General features: G+C 44.4%; 2 protein-coding genes across 2 annotated transcripts in view; one reads left to right on the forward strand and one right to left on the reverse strand.

Annotated features, from left to right (window-relative positions):
• The window catches only part of LOC135906084 (sulfotransferase 1B1-like), a 456,107-nt gene that overhangs the window by 300,132 nt on the left and 134,021 nt on the right, over positions 1–21,954 (reverse strand). Inside the window, exon 7 of the mRNA XM_070532861.1 lies at positions 12,427–12,490. The gene's annotated coding sequence lies outside the window, so the exon portion shown is untranslated. The remainder of the gene's footprint in view (positions 1–12,426; positions 12,491–21,954) is intronic.
• Positions 2,617–12,525, forward strand: LOC135905362 (antimicrobial peptide microplusin-like). The gene is made up of 5 exons (XM_065436392.2): positions 2,617–2,799; positions 3,678–3,739; positions 5,154–5,249; positions 10,569–10,595; positions 12,244–12,525. Exons 1-5 carry the CDS (start codon positions 2,721–2,723, stop codon positions 12,370–12,372), a joined length of 393 nt encoding a protein of 130 aa, XP_065292464.1. The 5' UTR covers positions 2,617–2,720; the 3' UTR covers positions 12,373–12,525.

The raw sequence follows: 21,954 nt of genomic DNA on the forward strand, positions 1-21,954 counted from the left end.
TAAATCATATAGAAATTATGGGCGAACGAACACATCGACAGGGTGCTCAACCAGTTATCGCACGTTTTGGGTATGACATATGACTGTAAAACCGTGTTGTCATTTAAAGTAAAACTTTCACTTTATAAATCCCTTTTTTATTCACTCCTCACCTGTTGTTTTCCGGTATGGGTCTCCACAGCTTCTGTGAACTTGCAAAAACTATACCTGATGCAAAAGAAATATATCAGAATACTCTTTAACTCACCCTACGATGCCCACATGGGAGAATTGTTTCAGAAGGCTGGAATTTTACGTGTACAGAACCTCTACACTTATAGGTTAACCGTAGCGATTAGGCGCGCAGTGAAAGAAAATCGACATTTTCTGTATGACCTTTCACATCTACAACAAAACATTACATCGCTTAATACACGATATAAAGAAATGCGGAAAGTGATAACCCCAAAAGCTAATTATTCCAAAGATAAGTTATCCTACCTAATGCATACACTACTTAATACATATGTGAAAGCTAGTATGGATTTTCTGCAGTGTACACAGGTCAAATTGCGAAAACTGCATATGCTATGTTCTTAAATTGCGTTGCTTCTCTGGTCCCCCTTACACTTGTTGCTGTGCTTCGATCCTTGGACCCTGGCGGTACGTGTCGATGGCACAGAAATTCACGAAAGCGCTCTTGAAATACCTCAAGTCGACAGGTCTTGGGAACCACGTGTAGACACGGTGCGAACCTTCAACTGTGCTCTCTCTCTCTCTCTCTTCATCCCCATACCCCCTTCCCCCAGTGCAGTGTAGCAATCCGGACGTGCGTCTGGTTAACCTCCCTGCCTTCTATTTCTCTCTCTTTCTCACTTTGTCTGTTTATGAAACTAAAATATCCTCTGTATTTCTTTTTCGTTTCTTGCTGTATGTGGCATGTTATTGCAATTGCCGCTGCTGACTGTTTTGTACAGAGGTAGCTGTGGGCCTTTGTCAAGCTGCCTCTACGGAGAACACGGAGAGCAGCTTATACCTACAGCTTCCTTCATCAGTGTGATGACGAAAAATAAACATTATTATTATTATCATCATTATCATTATCAAGCTCCTGCAACTCGCCACAGTTGCTCAGGACTGCGAGCTGATCCTTATACCTCTATCTCGAGAAGACGTAAATGGGTCTTGTATTTGCTGCTATATGGCGCTCCCAGCGTTGCCTGCAGAGTGATGCAGAACGTCAGTACGGACCGTTTACCAATGTCTATAAATATAAATTGTGAGTTTAACATGCCGCGACACCTCAATAGGTATGATCGCGCGTGTTTTCAACGCGTTAACCTTAACGTTGCTTTCACTGATCATTTCTAATTTTTGAATTGCAGCGATGTAGTATAGCCCATTCTAAGTAGCTTCTGGTATTGAGGGTGCACCGGTCATATTGCAGACTGCACTGTTTGTGCCTGCCAAAGTGCCCTTTTTATTGTCATTCTTCCTTTCTTCTTATTCACTTTTGAATCAAATGTACCTTACGCATAATGTGAAACAGAGCAGCTGAAAGCGTACTGCTTCCAACCTTTCCAGTTAGATCCCATTTAACGCTACCCTCTGCAGCTTTCGGTTGAATGCCAAAACTATAAGAATTTCCTAAATGCCCAGTTTTTTCTTTCGCAAGATTTGTTGTAAGATAGTTATCCTCGTGCTGACTGTTATGGTTAACTAGCGCTCTTCATTGTGGCTAATTTATTGGCACAAAAATGTTTGAGCGGCCGATAAATCTTTGTGAGGCATTCGTGTGTTTTGTACGGATGGTATTACTCGCATACCTGCCAAGCCTCCCGGATATCTCGTAAAGTTTATGACCTCGGGCTAGTTTTCCGGTGTTACAAATAGTGCATCAAGTTTTATCAAAAATGAATTCTGCACGCGAACGAGTTGCAGTCGTCGGTCCCTGACTGTATACACACCACCGAAAAGGTGGCGTTGCCCTATAAAGTTGGAATTGTTCTGGTGGTGAAAGGATGCAAGAATGCAATTTCTTCAATCAAGTTTGCACAGACAAGTTCCTGAAAGGAGGAGAAATCGGCAGCACCAATGTCGCTGGATAAGTCGCTAAAACGGTGTGGCTTGCCAAATCATCGTTAATAAAGTACATATCTATCCCTGAAAAGAAGCTTCCTCGGGACGAGCTTCAAAACATGTGGTTGATTTACCCCCCTCCCGGACTTTAGCTGTTGTGTCCGCGGCATTTGACGAATTTTAACATTCGCAGGATGCCAGGTGTGGTATCGCAGATGAACTGGCGTCAACCAACGAAGTGATTGAAACAAATACTGACGCGCAAAAAGTCCACAAGCATGGAGACAATTTGTCGACAGTTGTATTGCTAACCCTGAAACTAGGGTAGTCATGCTGAGGTCACTGGCCTGAGCGACATAAACAGCCCGAGGGCGTCCTTGCCCTTATCGGCAAACGCGAAGGTACCGCTTTCTGCTCAAAAAAGCCGGGTTGCAGGCGCGTGACAGCTGACAGCCCTACCTCCTCAGCGCATTTACAGTCAGCGGAATGGGTTCGGGCTTGGCGATTCGCTCGTCCATGTTCCTGTTGACGACGCACTTCGGCAAATCGGCAGCCAAACTGGCGCCTCGGTTTTGGGTCTAGCTACCACGGGGGCTAATTCACATTTAGTGTGAACCAGCGCCACTGACAATCAACAACCGCAGTTCCAAATTTGCGCGAAAATGAATACAGTCCTCGTTGTATTGCTTTTCGCGTCAGCAGCGGCGCTCGTTGTTTCGTCCGATCCGCTTGATTTATGCCGTAAGTGCATTTTACTTCCACTCTTGCTATAGTTTTAAAACTGCTGCGGGAGTTCAGACGACCTCACTAAGCTCAAGCAAATGCATTGCCAGTTGCGGATCTTGGTAGAGATGTAGTTCTACATAGTTCACTCTAGAGTGGTGCGCAATCAAAGTGCCCGGTAATGCGGTAAAAAACTATGCATGTTTGGTAACTTGACGTTCAGATGGTTAGGCGAACTAATGCGCATTTTTACTGAGGACATTGCTTCCATAGACTGTCTCGCAAGCAGTTGTGCGACGTGAATTATCAACCGAAATTGAGCATTGTCTTCATTTGTATCAAGTGAAGTTTATAGCCAAGGCGCCGCTTTAGGCGAACGATCCCTAAAGCACCGACTCTTGTAAAGGCGATATTATTTTATAGCACTCCTATACCGCTATAGTAATTGTACTGATCGGTAAGCGTAGCATTAAGACGAGATTGTACAAGTGGGGGGTGCCGGATAAGACAAGAAAGTTGCAGTCATGACTCACTTTCACTCTGTCTCGTTTTGCGTGATTGGTTTGCCCCCTTTCAACTTTATAATATCACACCGTCTAGCACTCCAGTGTGCGCTTGTGAAATGCTTCCTTTTTTTTCATGCACCACTGTGAGAGGAGACTAAGGGTGCGATCTCATAATGGTTCACAAAATGAGCCGTTCACGTGCCCTCGCGTGATTGTTCAGAAGTGCGCTTTCGTCTGCAAAATCGCCATCACGCCAGGCCAAGCGCACGGTTCGCTTTACGAACAAGTACAAGATCGCACACTAAGTTATCATGGGATTGGGGCGAACATCTTGAAGCATTGCTTCGGCCCATTGTTGTTTCACGCTGACATTGGAATTTTTGTATGCAGGAAAGCGTGTGCCAGAAATTGCCTCCACCATGAGGTGCATTCGGTTGAAGACGACTGTTTCTGTAAGATGAAAAAATAACGCTTCATTTCACTTACGCATTTTACACTTTCCTGGGTATGTTACCGTCGACCTTTCACAGAGAAATGTTTTGGGTTCTTCGCCTCGCTCAACCCAGAAAATTACGCGTTCTCTTATTACTTTTCTAAAATCAGTGCACCTGAATGCTTCACCAATCTTGGAGGGCTAATAGCCAATATAGAATAGGAACTTTCAGGAGCGGGACAAAACCTGATAGCGTGGCTTTAAGTGATGTAAAATAAGTACGCATGATTAAGATGCTTGCTTGTAAAGCAATCACAATATATTTGTTAGCCAAGGACCGACATCGTACAAAATAAAGACAACAAACCGATGACAAGAGTGCTGGAGTGGCAGCGTTCAACTCGTGCTACATTCAAAGAATTTGCCGCAGAATCTAATGATATAAGAAGGGAGGAAGCACACTTTTTGTGACACTCAATATGCTTCCGCCACCAGCAACGAAAGCCTGCCTGGAACTTCGGCAAGATTTCCAAAATTCGCCCAGCCGCTATGATTACTCCAAGTATAGGCCAGAGGCCAAAATTATTGGAACAATGTTCCGTTCAGACATCTTCATCACACAAGAAAAGGCCGAAAATGAAAAGGTTTAACAATCAAGGCGGATACTGATTCAAAAACAGAAGGAAATGGACCACGAAGCTGTCAGAAAGACAAAATGCAGCACTGGTGAAAATCAAAAGTAGGAGGAGGTATCACAGGCAAGAAGTGGCTGGTAGTGTTTTGTCTGCATTTGGACCTGGACGAAGACGACCTCTGTCGATCTGTATTGATACGTGAGGCCAATGGGATCACACAGAGTGTGTAGGGTCTCACAGCGCCACTTTCGTTTGTTTTACTTGCAAGGACTAAATGTCCATAGCCTTTTGGAAGCGCGTCTCAGTTTCCCCCTCGGTTTGTACCCCGTGGGTCGAGGCGAAGTGCGACGTTTGTGACTTTCTTGTTTTGAATTATTTCTAATTGTTTCCGTTTACATAAGGACAGTCCTATCTATGAGCGCGCTCAGCTGGTAGAAAAGAATACACCCGCAACCCTAGTTATATTAAAATACGCCGAAAAAAAATGACATTCCCTTGCAAATTTCTGTATCCTATGGTCCGCACCGTATTCTACAACAAACCCTCAAACCCTTATGAAGCCCTCATACGCCATACCATGCTCCATGGTGCTGAAATATATGTCAGGAAATCACTTGATTCGTTGCCCGATGATGATTTATATGTATACGAACGTCTAGGTAGCATACATGGAGCATTAGTTGGCGTCGTGTAAGTAATGGGAAAAGAAAGTTCTATTAAATTTCCCCAAATTGTAATTTTTTTTGCGGAGCAAGAACAGTGAATTATTGCATCATTTTTTTTTTTACCTCGCCAAAGTTTCGAACTCTGCTGCACAAGTTCCTGGTCAGGATGCGCTGCCCGGATGACGTGTGCTTCGTCCAAGCATGGTGCCGCAAGAACCACAATGACTTCGTAAGTTGGCTCAGTTCTAGCGTCACTCCAAGCATAATCTATAGAACCGAGTTGAAATCATGTAACCACCACTTTTTTAATGTAAGCATGTACAACTTTATAAAAAAAATCTACCCAAGAAAGTTTTTGATGTATATAACGAAGCGGAACAACCTTGTTGACAAGATAATGTTGAATGACGTCAACGTTAACGACCTCAGTGCACTGTGGAAATATTTAACACGTTTTTGGCATCGGTACTTTTACGAAAGCAAACCGAGGACGCTGTATTTGTTTCGAGCTTCCAGAACTATTCGTAACTGAGGAAGGCATCTTTTCGCCCCTCCGAAACTTAGATTCTAAATAATCTGCAGCTCCTAACGACATACCTAATGCTTTTCTTAATCGGTTTGCCGAATGGTCCGCGAAATACCTGTTCATAATATTTACCACAAGCTTAAACGAAGCGGATCTACCTAATGATTGGAAAGTCGCCAAAGTAGTCCCAGTTCACAGAAAGTGAGAAAAGCATAATGTAGAAAATTACAGACCTATCTTTCTGCTATGCACCTCTTGTAAGGTAATGGAACACTTTGTTTTTAAGCATTTAAGCATCTTTCTTTAAAAAAAAACAATGACTTCTTTAATGAAAGTCAGCACGGATTAGGACGCGACTTTTTGACCCCTACGCAGTTATTTCTCATGAGTAACGAAATACTGGCAATCCTGGACCGAGGTGGGCAGGCAGATATGCTTTTTCTTAGATTTTGAGAAAGCCTGCGATTGAATTTCATACAAAAAATGATGATCCAGCTAAAAAACATCTACGCAGCGAAAAAACTTTTCGCTGACATGATTCGTGCTTGACGCATCGAAAACAATTTTTCAGCATAGGCCCTTCGAATTGATCGCTCGCCTCAGTACTTTCGGGGGTTCCTCAGGGCTCGGTCATACGGGCGCTTTTTCTTATTTGCCTGAACAACCGGGTTTGCAAATTTTTCGTGCAGTATCGCTTCTTTTTTTTTTGGTGAGTGACTGTATTCTTTATTCCCACATTCAATTTGAGGATGACTAATGAAGTTTAAACGACGTTTTTATAACAATACACAACTATTGTCTCCAGTGGCATATGACCTTAAACATCGCGAAATGCGCACACATAGTTATCACGCGCAAAGTAATCCGCTAGTTCGCACGCACAAGATAAAGAATACACATCCAAAACAAGTGGAGGAGTTCACATAACTCGGAATAACGACTGATTCTAAGATGAGCTATGTTCGGTACGTTTCCTCAGCAACAATAAAAGAGTTATGATTGTTAAAACACCGCTTAAAAACCTGCACTGGTGCTACCAAATTCACGGCGTATAAAACAGTCATTAGGACAATGCTCGAGTAACAGCTACTGTCTGGAACCCACACACAAAGGACGGCATAGACATTATCAAAAAAAAAGCTTGGATTTATTTACAATGCTTATAATTGGCACCTTTCAGTAACCGGTATGAGATCGCGATCTGGGCTCCAGACACTAGAACCTCGCCGCAAACTGCACCGTCTACAAACAACGTATAACATCACATAACCATCACATAAAAATGAGACTTGATAACTACATGCAATTTAATGAATTGGGACAGACCAGAGCTAAGCACAATTAGCAATATTATTGCCGCATACTATAGAGCAAACGCATATCTTTCGTCGTTCCTGACCAAACCAATATGCGAATGGAACGCCCTTCAGCAAAGCGTGGTCAATTCAACAACTCCCAGTTCCTGCTAATCTGCAGCGCAGGCGTACCTGTAATGTCATGCGTTCATTGTTTATTTTTTGCTTCTGTTGCATATTCTGATGTTTCCATTTTTATGCCTTTCCTACTGGCAGCAAATGGGATGGCGTCATCGTATTTCTTTGTAATGGCTTGTGTATTAGATGTTTGGCTTGCTTATTATGCTTTTTCTTTGTTCTCTTGAGGGAAAAGAGTTTGAAATTATCTAATGCTGGTCCCACTCCTGCCTGGGCTTCCAAAAAAGATCGGGCACTATCGTCAAATAAAATAAATATACAAAACCCTAATGTTCATAAATGCTGTGTTTGATATTGACGTCTTGAAAGTTGCGTATCGACGTCCGCCCATCGGCGCTGGCTCGGTATGCAGGGTGCCCCAGTTCACGTTAGCCAAGCTGTTCAACGAAAAAAAAAAAGATTATTACAAACTACAGTGCAAGATTTGATTTTAGAACCTAAGATGTTCGGTTGTCAGAATGCTGACGACTGAATACCGTAGATCTTATAATTGTATATTGCGCCATGTTTTTTTAAATTAATTATTTTCATTAAACACTTTGGCTAACGTTAGCTGGCACACACGGTATACATGGCGCACTGCAATAAAAGCCGCATTGCGATGAAAGTAGGGGAGATGGGGGGGGGGGGGGGGTGAGGAAAACGCTAGTGTACCGGATACGAGTACATTGAGCGTACTGTAGGAACCCGATGTGGTCGGAAATATTTCGAAGACCTCACGGCGTCTCTCATTCTCCGTTGTTCGACTTAGGACGTTAAGTGGAAGCTTTAGCTCGGGCCCAACTCCGATGCCACCTATTTAAATACGAGCAGCCGCATAAATAAGTTTTGTGGTATAACCCCTGGGCCGGTTTTAAAGAGGTTTGTTGCATTTGAGAGGGGAAAGTTAAATTGTAGTTACTGCTGCGAGCGAAAATTCATAATCTAAATAAAAAAGATGCATAAAAGCTACAAATCCGCCACTCTCCACGAAAAAGCCGACATCGCAATTACGCAAACGGCATCCGTTTGAGCATCTAAAGGGAAAGAGTCTGGTGTATTAATTTACAGATTACGTAAATTTGTTGCAATGTATACAGCGGTAATAAATGAATACTGGTAAGCGCAGGTTCAAGACGGGACAAGAGAAAGACAGTGACGCACCGGACAAGCGTGGTGTCTTTCTCTTGTCCCGTCTTGAAACTGCGCACGCCAGTATTCATTTATTAGCATCAACCAACTAGCCCAGCAACAACTATTGTTAATATACTAGGGTTTTGCAAAAGGCCTATTCACAAATTAGTGATTATACTACATGGGTGTTTGATATACCATGCTATTGCGCTTTAGATGTATACTAATAAATGCAGTTTACAGAATTTGTCGTTTTTCATTCTTGAGTTACAGAGTTATAAAGTTGATAGGTTCGGTTGTCCAACTATTATTTTTTTCTCATTGACAACGACGCTGGCGGCGTACGGCGACACTGAATTTTTTGCGACACAGCGACCTTAACGCTATCGCGTTAAAGAAACCTGCTCATGCGGATAGTCGAACGTTACACATTAGTTCCTCTTCTTAAAAAAAATTTGCAAGAAACATGTCTGAAACCACCGGTAAAATCTCTTCGCTACGAACTACTCAAATTAACTGTCATGAATAGCGCTACTCAAGCGCGGCTCGTGCCTAAGCGACCCACAAGTCAGAAGTTATAGAGCTCCTACCCCTAAATTACATGTTCTATATTTTGTTATCGCTTCCATTGCCATAAGGATTACGTCCTGTATTTAATTGCAATTGGGCTTTTTAACGTCCCGAAAGTGCACAAAGAACGCCGTAATGGATCTATCTTGATTGATTTCCGCCACGTGGCGTTTTTTAACGTGCACCTAATGATAAATACACAAGCGTTTTCGCATTTCGCCTTCATCAAAATGTGGCTGCCGCGACTGGGAATCGCTGCACGACCTTGTGCTCGGCAGAAGAACTCATTGCCACTTCGACGCCGCCGCAGGTCTATTATGTATAAACGTTGCACAACAGTATTCTGTAGTATTCTAAACATACCAGTCTTCTTTTTTTCATACCGCTATTGTCCTACGCACGCGCTTGATCATGTACACTACACCAAATTAAACTGCAGCGAAAGAGAAATAGAAAAAAGGAACAGAGCAAAGCCTTTACCTGGCCACTCGTCCAATCATCGGTATTGCTGAAGTCGTTTCGCTACCAGATTGTACATACCCTAGTTAGTTCTGTCATTAAATGACACATGTAGCTTGTATAGAAACCATATGCCGTTTTTATGCTAGTATTTTATGTTGGCATTGCATTGGAAACTAATATGTAGAAGCACTTGCTGCAGCCACTTTCCTGCTGTGATCTACTATGAGATCGGGCGCAGAATTCCTAAATAAATAGTAAGTAAGAAGAGACTTGTTGGTTATGATAGACATTCATACCATACCAGTCATTGTGAATATGCAATCCCTTCTTTTGTCCTTCATCTTTGTTGATGACTTTTCCTGTAAATGATGTACCAAGTGGCCCGGATTTCGACTCTCCTGAATCAGACATATCACATGGCCTTCCTTTAAATTCGAATTAAAAGTTGTGCTCTAATATAAGGAAATAATTGACGGAAAAGAACGAAAAAATAAAAATTGTTGGGTTGGTCGACAAGTCCATTGTACGGCAGTATTAAGCAATGGCAGACTACAGCTCCCAGGGTGTCTTCGTCTCTTCTGTCCATCCTAGAGCGTCCTGTATTTGCGGTCTGCTGAAACAAAGCTCGCGATTTTTTTTAAATTTCAGATACCTAGTCGTTTAGCACTGTTACGGCGATGTATTGTTCTTTCTTAAGAAGGCACACACAAGCAACGCTTAACTTGTGGCATTTATATCAGCAAAGTGCCGCCGCGCTTTGGTGGATATTACCATGCCGTTTTAAATATTATTTCACGCATAATGCGACATTATTTTCAGCTGCGCCAAAACATAAACGAGCACCCAATGAGAACGCAATGAATGTGCCGTCAACTTTTTGCCATTATAGCAATTCCTCGGAAAAGAGCGTTGCAGGCCACTTGGAATGGCTCAGAAATATTGATAGAAATATTCTTGCCGATAAATACTGCGTTGAGGTTCAATTACCACATTTGTATTAAATTAGGCCGATATTTAAACGTCGGACTTGCTCTGGTGTGGCAGGTCGAGAGAAATTGTGATTTGTGCATTCTTTTATTGAAGCAGTGACCGATTAGGAGAACATATTGTTGCTTGCCTTACTAATAATTAGTTTGGAATCAATGGTGAGATCTCTCGTTTAAACTCCAGCCAAGTTACAACGATTTGACTATGGGTCAAATCGTTGATTGGTTGGTTACATATTGAATCAATGTACAACATTCCACGAAACCTTCAAGATACTTTCTCGTCTTTCAGGCGTATATCATAAATACAGTATATACAATCGCTTATATTCGTAATAAAAATGCTTATTTCATAATCTATTTATTATAATTGCAATCACTGACACTTTCTGTTTCAGAAAGGACAAGCCTTTAAGAGCATGCCGGTAAGCTGTGTTCTCTTTCTTTATTAACTCTCAGTTATATAAGCTATTTACATAAGCACGGCGAAACATTTCATCAAAGTAAAGTAGTAGGGCTCCAGCCAACATCTTTCAACGATTGTCAGTATTTGGATCAGTTTTCTTACTTATATCGCCGGAACTTTAATTTGTGAAGCACGCTTGCAAGTGGTCATGAAATTCACCCGAAATACAGGGCGCAAGCATTGCAGAACCTAATAACTGCTGCTATCCTGGTGAGCTCACAGCTATATGTGAACCACATATCTTAACGAAACAATGATCATGGCGACTCCATGTTCATGATATAGAAGTCGCGTTTTCATGCCGAGGTTTCATGGAATCAGCGGGGCAATTGGTTTGTTCAGCGACTGCGAAATTGAAAAACAATTTACTGCACCATCATCGCACGTATAGATTTTAGTATTGTACGCACATTTCATGTATCCTGTGCATTCTCTTCCCCTGATTACGGTTACTTGATGACTTCTGACCAATAAATATTAAAGGACCACACAGCTTCATGTGGAGCTTTATTCCCTGTACTAGACGCTATAGCCATTCAAAAAGAAAAAAAAATGAGAACGCTCACAGACATATGGTAAATCAAGTTTATGTGATTGTGTCAGTGGAAACTGATTATTGGTTCTTCACGTAAGTGGTGTCAGTAAACAAACAGTTAAGTGAACGGCATACTCAACAAATAGAGTAGACAAAAGGTCTACGGGAACACTACACAGGTGCCAAATTAGCATGATCAACTAGCCCGAATTAGCACATTTGTGCAGGTCAACGACGCTCCTTGATTTAGTGATTTATGTCGTTCTGTTAACACACATACCTCCTCCCCTCACATGCACACACAAAAAATTGGAGGGCGCTTAAGCTTCGCCTTCAAGAGTGGAACGCGATAGCGTTATCGCACCCCGTTCGCACCGCCCACTCAAAACGATCTACGCGAGCCAAACGTCGTGATCGGCACAGACAGCCGGGCCACGACACGCCATGAAGGCGGACGCGATTATGGGGCGAGTGGCGCGCCACGTGTCGGGGCAGCACCGTACATTGCGAGGAGGGGGTCTTCTGTGTTTGCCGCAAGATGGCTCTGCGTGTGCGCAGAAGAAATGTAGTGGAAGCGTACTTCGCTACTCGTGTAACTGTAGCTTCTGTAATTTACGTGCTCATAATTACCTATATACACTGCAGTATAACTTTCTACGGCACATTTCCAAGGCAACACCGCATTCACTAGAGGTACTTTTGTCCCGTTCGAACTATCGAACTCATGGCTCAGTGGTAGCGTCTCTGTCTCACACTCCGGAGACCCTGGTTCGATTCCCACCCAGCCGATCTTGCAAGTTGTTTTTATATATGAATTGCCTTCCGGGATTTTTAGCTCATAACCAACGCCGCCGACGACACCGGCTTTTATGCGACACGAGCTCCTTAACGCTGTCGCGGTAACACACACAACACAAGCTGTTATCTGTTAATCGAAGAACAATATTGCTTTGGAATATACCTTCGCCTGTGATGTAGGCAGCTGCGAGGCCCTTTTTTTCTTCTGTGTGTGTTTGTGGCGCTACACTTCATAGAGCCGTGTCGATTCGCTTCATGGTTCACCTTTTCGCAGTACAAGTACTTCCTGGAGTTCTTCAACGCTGCCAAGAAATGCCAGAGCCGAATTCATGTGGCCGAGCGGTCCGTGAGCAGCGAGCTGTGGCGACACTTTGTCAAGATGATGAGCGCCCTTCTTATTTAATTGACGCGCTGGTTGCCTGCCACGAGAACACGTCAAAAAGCAGGAGACCCCTACCTTCATTCCTGCAGGTGTCCCTCCTTCTATGTTCCTGCAGATACCGACTGAAGGTTACATTCAACTGGAACGAGAGGGTAAATAAGAAAATAAAGTCGTTTGCACAATAAGTATTGATTCTAAATGTGCGGCTGAACGCAACACGGAAAGCGAGAGAATTAAAAAAAGTCGCCTAAGTGCACAATAATTTCGATGAAAGAGCATCTAGTGAATAGAATAGCATTGGTTAAAATACGAACGCAGGGTATAATAATAGAGGCGGTAGGCAACTGTAAATTTCGAATGGCCTATACGCGGCTAAGACTTACGTGTTCGTTTTCACTTTTACGTGCTTTCATCTTTTACTCATATTCTGGTGAATTATGATACAGGGATAGCCGCTATACGATGATGGTTTTAATACATACATGTAGCCAAACCTAAGGACCCAGATATTTCTATAGGCGACCATTACAAGAGATGACTTATCGAAAAGAAATCATGATGATTTCTAGCATTTGGCAGTAGTTGTAGGGAAACTAGTGAGGAAGCTTGTATTTGATGCACCCTCAGCAGCCGTCTACAGATATCGAGTCTTATACGAAATTCTGCATTGGTTAACGCGTACCATCGGTTGATCAGACAGTGTTCAAAAGTACGCCAACAGTGGCTCATTCTGCCTAATGGAGGAAATTAATTTATTCTGAACTCAGCATCTCGAACATTGCAGAATGCGAACTTTAGGGAGTGGGTTACGGGCAGACTATTAACGGAAACGATCATGATAAATGCCTCAACTGGGATAACTCATTGGTGTTTGTGAAACACACACTGACGTTCCAAGGACGTCTTATGTCGCGTGCGTGAAGTAACAGGCGGAAGCCAAACAGAAAGAGCACAGAAGTAATTGGAGGCAGAATCCTGAAGAGGTGGAATGGGGCATGTATATAGGCACTGTTGAGAAGCGCGCTTCGGCTTGGGCACGCCGCGGAACCAAAGCCTCGAGAAGAAGCCGCAAGCGCGCCAACAGATATATGTCAAAGCGGGCCCCTTTTGCGAGGGTATTTCTTGCATATGTATCAATTTCCTAACTTCCGAGACTGTTCGTATGAACAAAGGAATACGACCATGGTAAATCCACAAGGGGCATGGTAGACTGCTTGAGTCGTAATGTGAGTGCAATGCAGCAAAGCTAAACCGGGGATTAGGAAAGAGGCGGCCTTACTCAACAGCAACGGCTTATCTCTAGTAAGTACAAGCAACCAAAAAGAGTGTCTTTGTCCATGATGCAAAAGTCGTTTTGTGAAAAGGTTAGAAAGCCAATTGACAAGAATTTCGGGAGCACTTAAGAAGCAGAAAAAAAGGATGCAATGAAGTGGCTTGAGTTAATGCCATAGGAGCGCGTGATGAACCATATTTCGAATGCGATTTGAATAATCGATGCTATTCAGTTTGTATTCAGTTCGGGGATTTCTTATTCGAGGTTTTAGAATATTCGTTCCAGTCGAATATTAAGGGACACCGAAGCAGTTCATACCCTTCCGAATTACTCTGCTGCATAAGAATAGCGGTCGCTGCGCAAAGGAGCCTGTTCCTGAGTGAACGGGTGGAGTAGATCAGTTAAGCGCAATTGTTTTCACTTGTTAAATAAGCATGTTTCACCTTCGGATCCCTAAGAATTTGCAGTCATAATTTAAGCGAAGCGCTTTTCAATTCGACCACTGCCACCAGGTTTGGATTTCTTCAAAACCACACTCGTACGTAACGAATTACGTGTCAATAATTACTTGTAATAGATTAAATTTTTTGTAGAAGTGTAATTACTCGATCACGTTTTCACGGGGTAAAGCTAAACGTTATTCAATTGCATTTTTCAGTAACCAATTACTTGTAACTAGTCACTTTATTGATGAAAAAAATGACCGACGATTACGTTACTTCCTAATGCGAAATTTGAGCGCAGCAAATAAGCTGTTTCACCTTTTCGATAGATTGAGGCAAAGAAATCGAGCAACACATGTATGCGCTATCACAGATTTTTTTTTTATTTTTCACACGTATTCCTTTAACAAAGACTCCACTAACAGTTCTTGACAGTCATGAAGGAAGCTTTGTGGTCGGAGAAATAGACTGATATATGTTCGACTTGGTACACCAATGCTTGATTCTCAAAGACGAGATCTATACAAGTGCCTCGCGAGGTTGTCACAGCCGTGGGACGCGTTACGAGCGAGAGGAACAGGATGTTCTCCCGCATAAGTGTTAGGAAATTGCTGTTTGTCTTTATGTCAACATTAAAGTCCCCCACTACTAACATCGGTGTGGATCGATGGACGGTTAATGCGAGTTGCAGGAAGTGCACGACGAGTGGAGACTCGCAGGAAGAGGGGGGAGGGGGGCGGCGTGTACACCCAGCGGCAAACGATGGGGGCAGAAGCGCGCGCAGCAAGCGGACAACACGATAAAGGGAGGAGGGAAGAGATAGCAGCGACTGACTGATGCCGCTGACGCCGATAGTGAGTCAACCCCAGCTGCGGAGTTGGTTTCAGGGACAACGCCGCCGATGCCGACACAAACAATATGATACCCTCGCTTCCGCAGCGCTAAGAACCAGGTCTAGCCGTGGGAAGGTGGTCACGTATTCGTCGACGTGCCGGGGCCTACGTGAAATAACCGGCGCGTCGGCAACTGAAAAGCACCCTATCCGCCACACAAAAACAGGGGGGGGGGGACCCTTTCCTCCTCTTTCTGCATGGCGGCGACGGTGTTCTATGCAGTCACGTTATCTTGACTCTCTAGCGGCGTCAGCGGCATCCAGCGGTATCAGTCGGTCGCTGCTAGCGCTGGGGGGATGAAATGGGGGCGGAGCTGGTTACGAGGCCGACGACAACGCCGACGACGACGCGAAACCCAGGAACGGACGCCAAAGAGCTGCGCTCTAAAAAGCTGCGACAGGCGGCGCAGCTTTGAGCTTGAATTTGCCGAGAGCGACCGTAGAACGCTCGCAGTCATGCCGTGTAGCAGCCTCGCGTATGCGCACGTTAGACATGCACTCCTGGCGCTGAGGATTTGTTTCCTCACCTTAGCGGCAGGACGTGTGGCCTGCATTGTCAGTACTGCATTCTGCGCCTTGTGACGCCTTCGAGTTTTTAAGCGACCATGTTCAGGACAGCCAGGTTCAGTGAGCTTAGGCTTCGATTTTCCCATTGTAATAGAGCAGTTCACGATCTTTTTGTTTTGTAATGCCCCCCTTCCCCCCTTTTTTTTTTATAGCGAAGCTGTTCGCCTCTAGTTGGTCGGAATTTTCCGTGTCCGCCATTTTCTGTGAATTTTCAGTAAAAGAAGAAAAAAAAGTTCTAACGAAAGGAAGTCCATATCTCCTTTGGAATCAGGCATACAACACACAGCTCAGTAATAATTTCAATACAGAAAAGCACAAAACAAGCGTCAAAACCACATGATGGATGACAAGGTGCCTGTGAACAATGCGAGGCACGTTCCTTCTCCCCGCGTGTGTTTCCCGGTAAACATTACGGTTGCATAGGCTATTCCAGTGGGAAAGGGGCAACAGCAGCATACGAATCAGTGAGTGACGTCCCAAACTTCATATATAAAAGGGAAACCTGCCTAGCAACTCGTTCAGTTCATTGCGAGACCGCTATGGGTAGACCACGCAAAGTTAAGACTTCCGAAGAGCAGCGTGAATACGATGGGCGTCGAAGAGTTCGAAATCGTAATGCTCAACAATGGTGTCGTGCTAAAACTAGGCAGTATAATAAAACTTTTTATATCTCCTTCGTCGGCATTTTAGTGATTTTCTAACAGCTTCGCTGGCTATCGCCTTTCGCAGGGTTGGGATGGCGAGTCAATTTTTTTCATCCCGTGTTAGTATGTTACGACATCGGCTTTCCCTCCAGCGCGAACACCGAGCGAGTTTTCTATGTTGCTGCTGATGTTCTCACACGGGAATAAGAAAAGATGACCTCCAAGAATTTTTGGAAGCCCTTATCCGAGATGATAAACAACGTGAGAAGAGCTGCAGGGGATGTACTGAAAGAGCCAGGTCAGCTCATTCTCTTCACAGTATATTTGTGCAATGTGAATAAAAATTTGGTGGAAAGTAACGCCAAAGTAATCTATCACTTTTTAGTGCTTGCACAATTACTTCCGTGAGGTAGTAAGTGATCCCTGTAATCAATGACATTTTAGTGACGTAATTGTAATCGGTTACGTTCTTCTCTGTAAGGTGTACAAGTCTGTTTAAAACGATGTCCGATGCTGTACTAATGCGACCTAGCTCCTTCAAAGAGCACTGCTCTACTACGTAGGTCTGAGGACGTGCTGTTTCTCTGTCGAATTTCTGTCATTCCCATGGCGCACCGCGTACAATCACATTTAATTTGATCTTTTACAAGCTTCTCCGCTGAGCTCCAGTCTAGTTTATGATAAAATTAAATCTACCAAATAACGCAAATCAGCCTTCTGTTGACAAGCAGACTGCACGAAACCTTTATATTTTACTTTGTTTAGAAATTAGAAATACTTTCTATTCAATTCGATATTCGGAAGCCCCTTTTGTCATTTATCTCGTACATTGGTGCTTTAATCGACTCGAAAATTCGGCTTTTCGAGCAACCCTCGAAAATGCATTTATATTCGCTGAAAAAAAAATACGTTAACAAAGCACGCACTAAAAGGAGAAGAAAAAACAACATTAACATGGAAGTACTTTTTTCACCTTCAAGACGCACCAGCCTGCTGAACTTGCGGATAGTTGCTTCAGAAGCTAGGTTCGTGGCTAGTACTAAATATAAACTTTCTTCAGAGACGAATGTGACAGCTATCCCTCGTTCAGGCATCCCTCTACGAATTCGGATGCACGTTTGCGACTCCTGAAGCCTGCACCAAGAGCGAATGTGACGTGTTCTTTTACTTGGAGGGCCTCTATTATTCCGTGCCGCAGCACCACAGGTTGTTTAACGCCCTTCAAGAAACAAGAAACAAATTCGGGAATTAATGTCAAGAAATTGTATTGGGAAGAACGTTGAGAACTAATTGAACGCGTTTCCAATTATATCTTCGGAAGATTGCCATTTCTTAAATGATCACTTCGACAAGCAGAAATCTGCGGTCCTTTTTAGTTGCTGGGTACCGCTTCTTCATGCGAAAGCGCCAAATGGTCCACTGAGCGAAAAAGCCGGCGTCTGTAGCAGCGAAACGCCACCTAAATTCGCATTGGTTGCAACGCCACGTCATGAGCGCGCCTCGACGGAGCAGAGAGAGCAAAACGGTATCGCCTGAGGGGAGAGGGCATCGCCGCGACGCCATGTCACCAGCGCACCTCGACGGAGAAGATTCGGCGACGCGACATCCCGGGCCGAGACGGGTTGTCGCCGGCGAGGCATCCGCGTGACGCACGCGTGCCTCCGTCTCGCTCTGTGAAGCCGGTGCGCGATCCAGTGGCGTAGCTAGGTCGTCTGGCACTCGGGGCCCATAGGTCTTCTGTCATCCTCCCACCCCTTCCGGGTGTAGTCAGGAAGACGAGGATATTTCCGGGGAGTAGGGCGGGGGGGGGGTGATGTTTCAGCGCCATCACAGGCGCCTTGGACAGCCTCCCCCACTTCGCTTTCGTTCCCAGAGATCGCTAATGCAGCAGGTGTAAAGGCTGTTTTCTTTTCTGCACCAAATAACACAGGGTGCTGCACTGGTAACTTGTGATAAACACATTTGCACATCTGCTGTCAGACTGTAAGGCTTCGCTGTCAATACAGGTAAAATTTTAATTAGCGAATTTAGAGGCAATATTGCACTTGCAAAATCGAAGCCCGACACTCATTTGTTACCCAACAACAACTTCACAAAAATCGTCGTAGATACTACGGCGTGCAGTATTTTGGCTGTCGCCAGCCCTGAATCGACACAAAATTAAACAGCGTGTCAGTGACGCTGATCTCCCACCCTATCAGAAAATGCCACCTACTTGCTTGATGTACGGGCGCCAATGCTATGAGAATTACGAGTTTTCTTTATTTATTTGCTTTTTTTTCTTCGCAAACGTGATTATCCGAGCTGCTGTACCACCGATTGGAAACGGAGCACCCGCGTCGATTCCTGGCGTCACCAAGCAAAAAACGACAATTTCTAATAGAATATCGGGAGATATCCTCAAAAAATTCCCCATTTTGTAAAACTCCGTATAGCTGAAACAAGACACTGTATCTGTGACATGAAGTTACACAACAACAACAGGAGAAGGAGAAGAAGGAGGAGGAGCAACAAAAGAAAGAAGGAAAGGTAGGAGGTCAACCAGACGCACGTCAGGTTTGCTTCACTACACATGGGAGGGAGTTTACGAGAAGAAAAGAATGGAGAGGGAGAGAAGAAGGTACTATCAGTGTGAATACGTGCGGTTGTCCATAGCTTTACGTCTATAATCTGTCACTGAGGCCAGTCGATTTCACGAAACTAGCAGTGCCCGTGTCACTTTGTAAGCCTGCGACGCGTGGGGCCATGGTCCGAGAATCTTAGTCTCTGAAAATGGTCTGCTATCTAATCGGTTTAACACCGTCCGGAGAACGTCGCGGACGGTGTTAAACCGTCCACAACGTTCGGGACATGAGCACAACACACGAGCGCACCACACATGAAACGTTCCGCTAAGGTAGTTGAGTGATCAGTTGATGAATTAAATTTTTCAGCCCGCACATTCCTGCAATTATTACGTAGGATGTTGATAAAGCTGCAGCCGACCATTCCGCCGCGCTACACATCTGGTACATGAGTTCGTGCTGCTGGTCAGTGGAGCATTTTTTACTATTTACACCCAGTCACACCGGCGGAAAGAGGGGGGTGTTCAGACATAAGCCCCCCCCCCCCTCCCCTGGCACGCGGGACCCACGCCTCCCCCCCCCATTGCTACGCCACTGGCGTGGTCCCTTTCTCTCTCTCACCTTTTTCAGTTAATCCACGAAGCTCACGGGACTATAAGTCATTGCATTTTTTGCTCACTTAAGGGGGTATGAGCCATTGCTCACGGGGTTATGAGCCATAGATGATAACAGTTTTTTACATGCTGTTCTGTATGTTGTAGGTGTTATTAGAAAGAATTTAAGCACTGTTCGCTTCACTTTGCTGAGTGCATGTAGACTGCCTTACGGGTCTATGAGCCATTGCATTTTTTTTTTTTGCTTGCTTACGGGAGCATGAATGCTTACGAGGACCCACCGTGGTTGCTCAGTGGCTATGGTGTTGGGTTGCTGAGCATGAGTTCGCGGGATAGAATCCCGACCACGGCGACCGCATTTCGGTGGGGGCGAAATGCGAAAACACCCGTGTACTTAGATTTAGGTGCACGTTAAAGAACCCCAGGTGGTCGAAATTTCCGGAGTCCTCCACTACGGCGTGCCTCATACTCAGAAAGTGGTTTTGGCACGTTAAACCCCATAATTTTTAAGAATGCTTACGGGGGTATGGGCCAGTGATCATGAGAAGTTTTGTTCATAGAGAACAAAAATGCACGGAAACCTGGCCATAAGCAGCTTCACTGTAGAACAACCGTGTACCCTGCATTGAGTGCGCATTAAAACTTCAGGTTGTCAAAATTAATCCGCAGGCCCCACTGCGTCATGTCTCATAATCATATAGTCATTTCGGCACGTAAAACCCCAGAACTTAATTTAATTAGTGTTCAACAAAAGGGTCGTCTGTTGGGAATACAAGCCATAAACACCTGGACTTTTTTCCTCATAATAACGCCATGCTACGCTTGCGTAAAACAAAACTTCCTTTTAGGCTCTTTGCAGTTAGCAATGAATATATTATGCGAGTACTTCGGATTACATAGCTTCAACGAACAGGCTGGCCGTTTAAATGGGCAGGTTCTTGCCGCAGCTTAATTTTCAACTTTTGTCAGGGCCTTATAAATCGACTCAAACAAGTTGGTTCAAGAACTCAAACCAATGAAAGTACGAAAGACTGACCTTCATAGGATTTCCCACAAGTACAGAATGTTGCAAAAAAATATGCTGTTGACGTTGTGTTTCTTTCCTTGTGTAAATTATGAAGAATATGCTCGAGGAAAAGATAAAGTACGCTTAAACCTTGCGGTAACAGGCATGTGAGCCCGGTATTAAAGGCACCACGCATCAGCCAAATGACACTGCGGCACTTTCTTCTATCTCACCAGCGCATCTGATGCTCTTTCCTTTCTGAAGGTGTGTGGGTTGGGGGGGAGGTTGTTTCTGCTCTGTATGCTCTCAGTACTTAGATAAACATGAAGCAAGTAGCGTTCTTAAAGATGACTATGTATTATTCTTGTTCAAGTCCCGTTGCTGGTCTGTGCTCCCTGTTCCTCTTTCTGTCTTTCTCTACTTCCTTATCTTTCTACCTCCCCCTCACTCACCCCTCTCCGCCATTCCCGTCTGCCTGCCTTTCTCCTTTCTCTCTCTCTCTTGCTTGGTGAACTTGTATGTGGCAGACAGCAACAGAACGCAATCTTCAGCTCTTTTTGTGGCACCACGCTCGCTCCAGGCTCTTGCACAGGACTCGAGCGAGTACCCATTGCCCATCTTACCAGAAACGCCACAGCTATACATCGAAATTAGGATATTGCAGCAAAGGCAGTCGGTAGGATGTCATGTATGGACCACGTGCGCTCGATTTTAGCTCACGCGGACGCAGTCATTATTGATTATTGCCTCATAATCTGTCGTGAAGAGCACCAAAACTGTGTGTGCGTTGCATACGCACCTGTGTCGTTGCAGCTGGGCGTCCACAACGTTTTCTGTCAGAGCCATGGAGTCCGACAAACCTGCGGCTTTTCTAGAAGGTAAACGATCGCTTCTGCTGGGTAGAAATATTTGTGCGTCATCTACGCAATAAGAGCAAAGTCCTTTCATTGCGGCGATAGCGAGAAAAGCAAGGAACGCGTTACGCGTAGTTTTTGAGTGAACCATGGTTTCAATTAGTTGTTGAGGTTGGATATGAGGCTTATTGTTCATATGCTGCGAAAGTGCAATAGACAAAAATTAAATACAGAATTTTTGTCTATGGTAATTTTCCAACATAGTTGTCGTAAGTACATTGCAGTTTGTAGTCCCATCAAGCACACTGCCGGAACTGCTTCCCATGACCTTGCCGGAATCATCGTCGAAAGACGCCGCACCTCACATATTACGACTGTCGGCGCATATTGTACCTCGCTTACATCGGGATGCGCACCTGCGGCCAGGCCGGTCTCTCCTCGATGGTGTTTGCGGTGTCCAGAAGTACACCTCCGAGTTCTAGAACTTCTCGAAAAAGTATTTCTACCACCGCCTGCACAAAAACTAAACTTACTCCTGTTGTACGAGAAATACATTATCCGGGTACACATCTATATTGAAGGATTGACTACATCAAGTAGTTCTAGTGGCGCTGTGTTCATAACGACAAGAGGAGTAGAACTGCGATTCGAGACGTTACATTTCATGACGCCTATACAGCTACAGAACTGAGGGCTATGCTCAGTGCACTTATATTTATTGACATGGAGAGTCCTGGTACATGGGC

This window comes from Dermacentor albipictus, chromosome 1 (assembly GCF_038994185.2).
Source record: "Dermacentor albipictus isolate Rhodes 1998 colony chromosome 1, USDA_Dalb.pri_finalv2, whole genome shotgun sequence".
Taxonomy (NCBI): Eukaryota; Metazoa; Arthropoda; class Arachnida; order Ixodida; family Ixodidae; genus Dermacentor; species Dermacentor albipictus.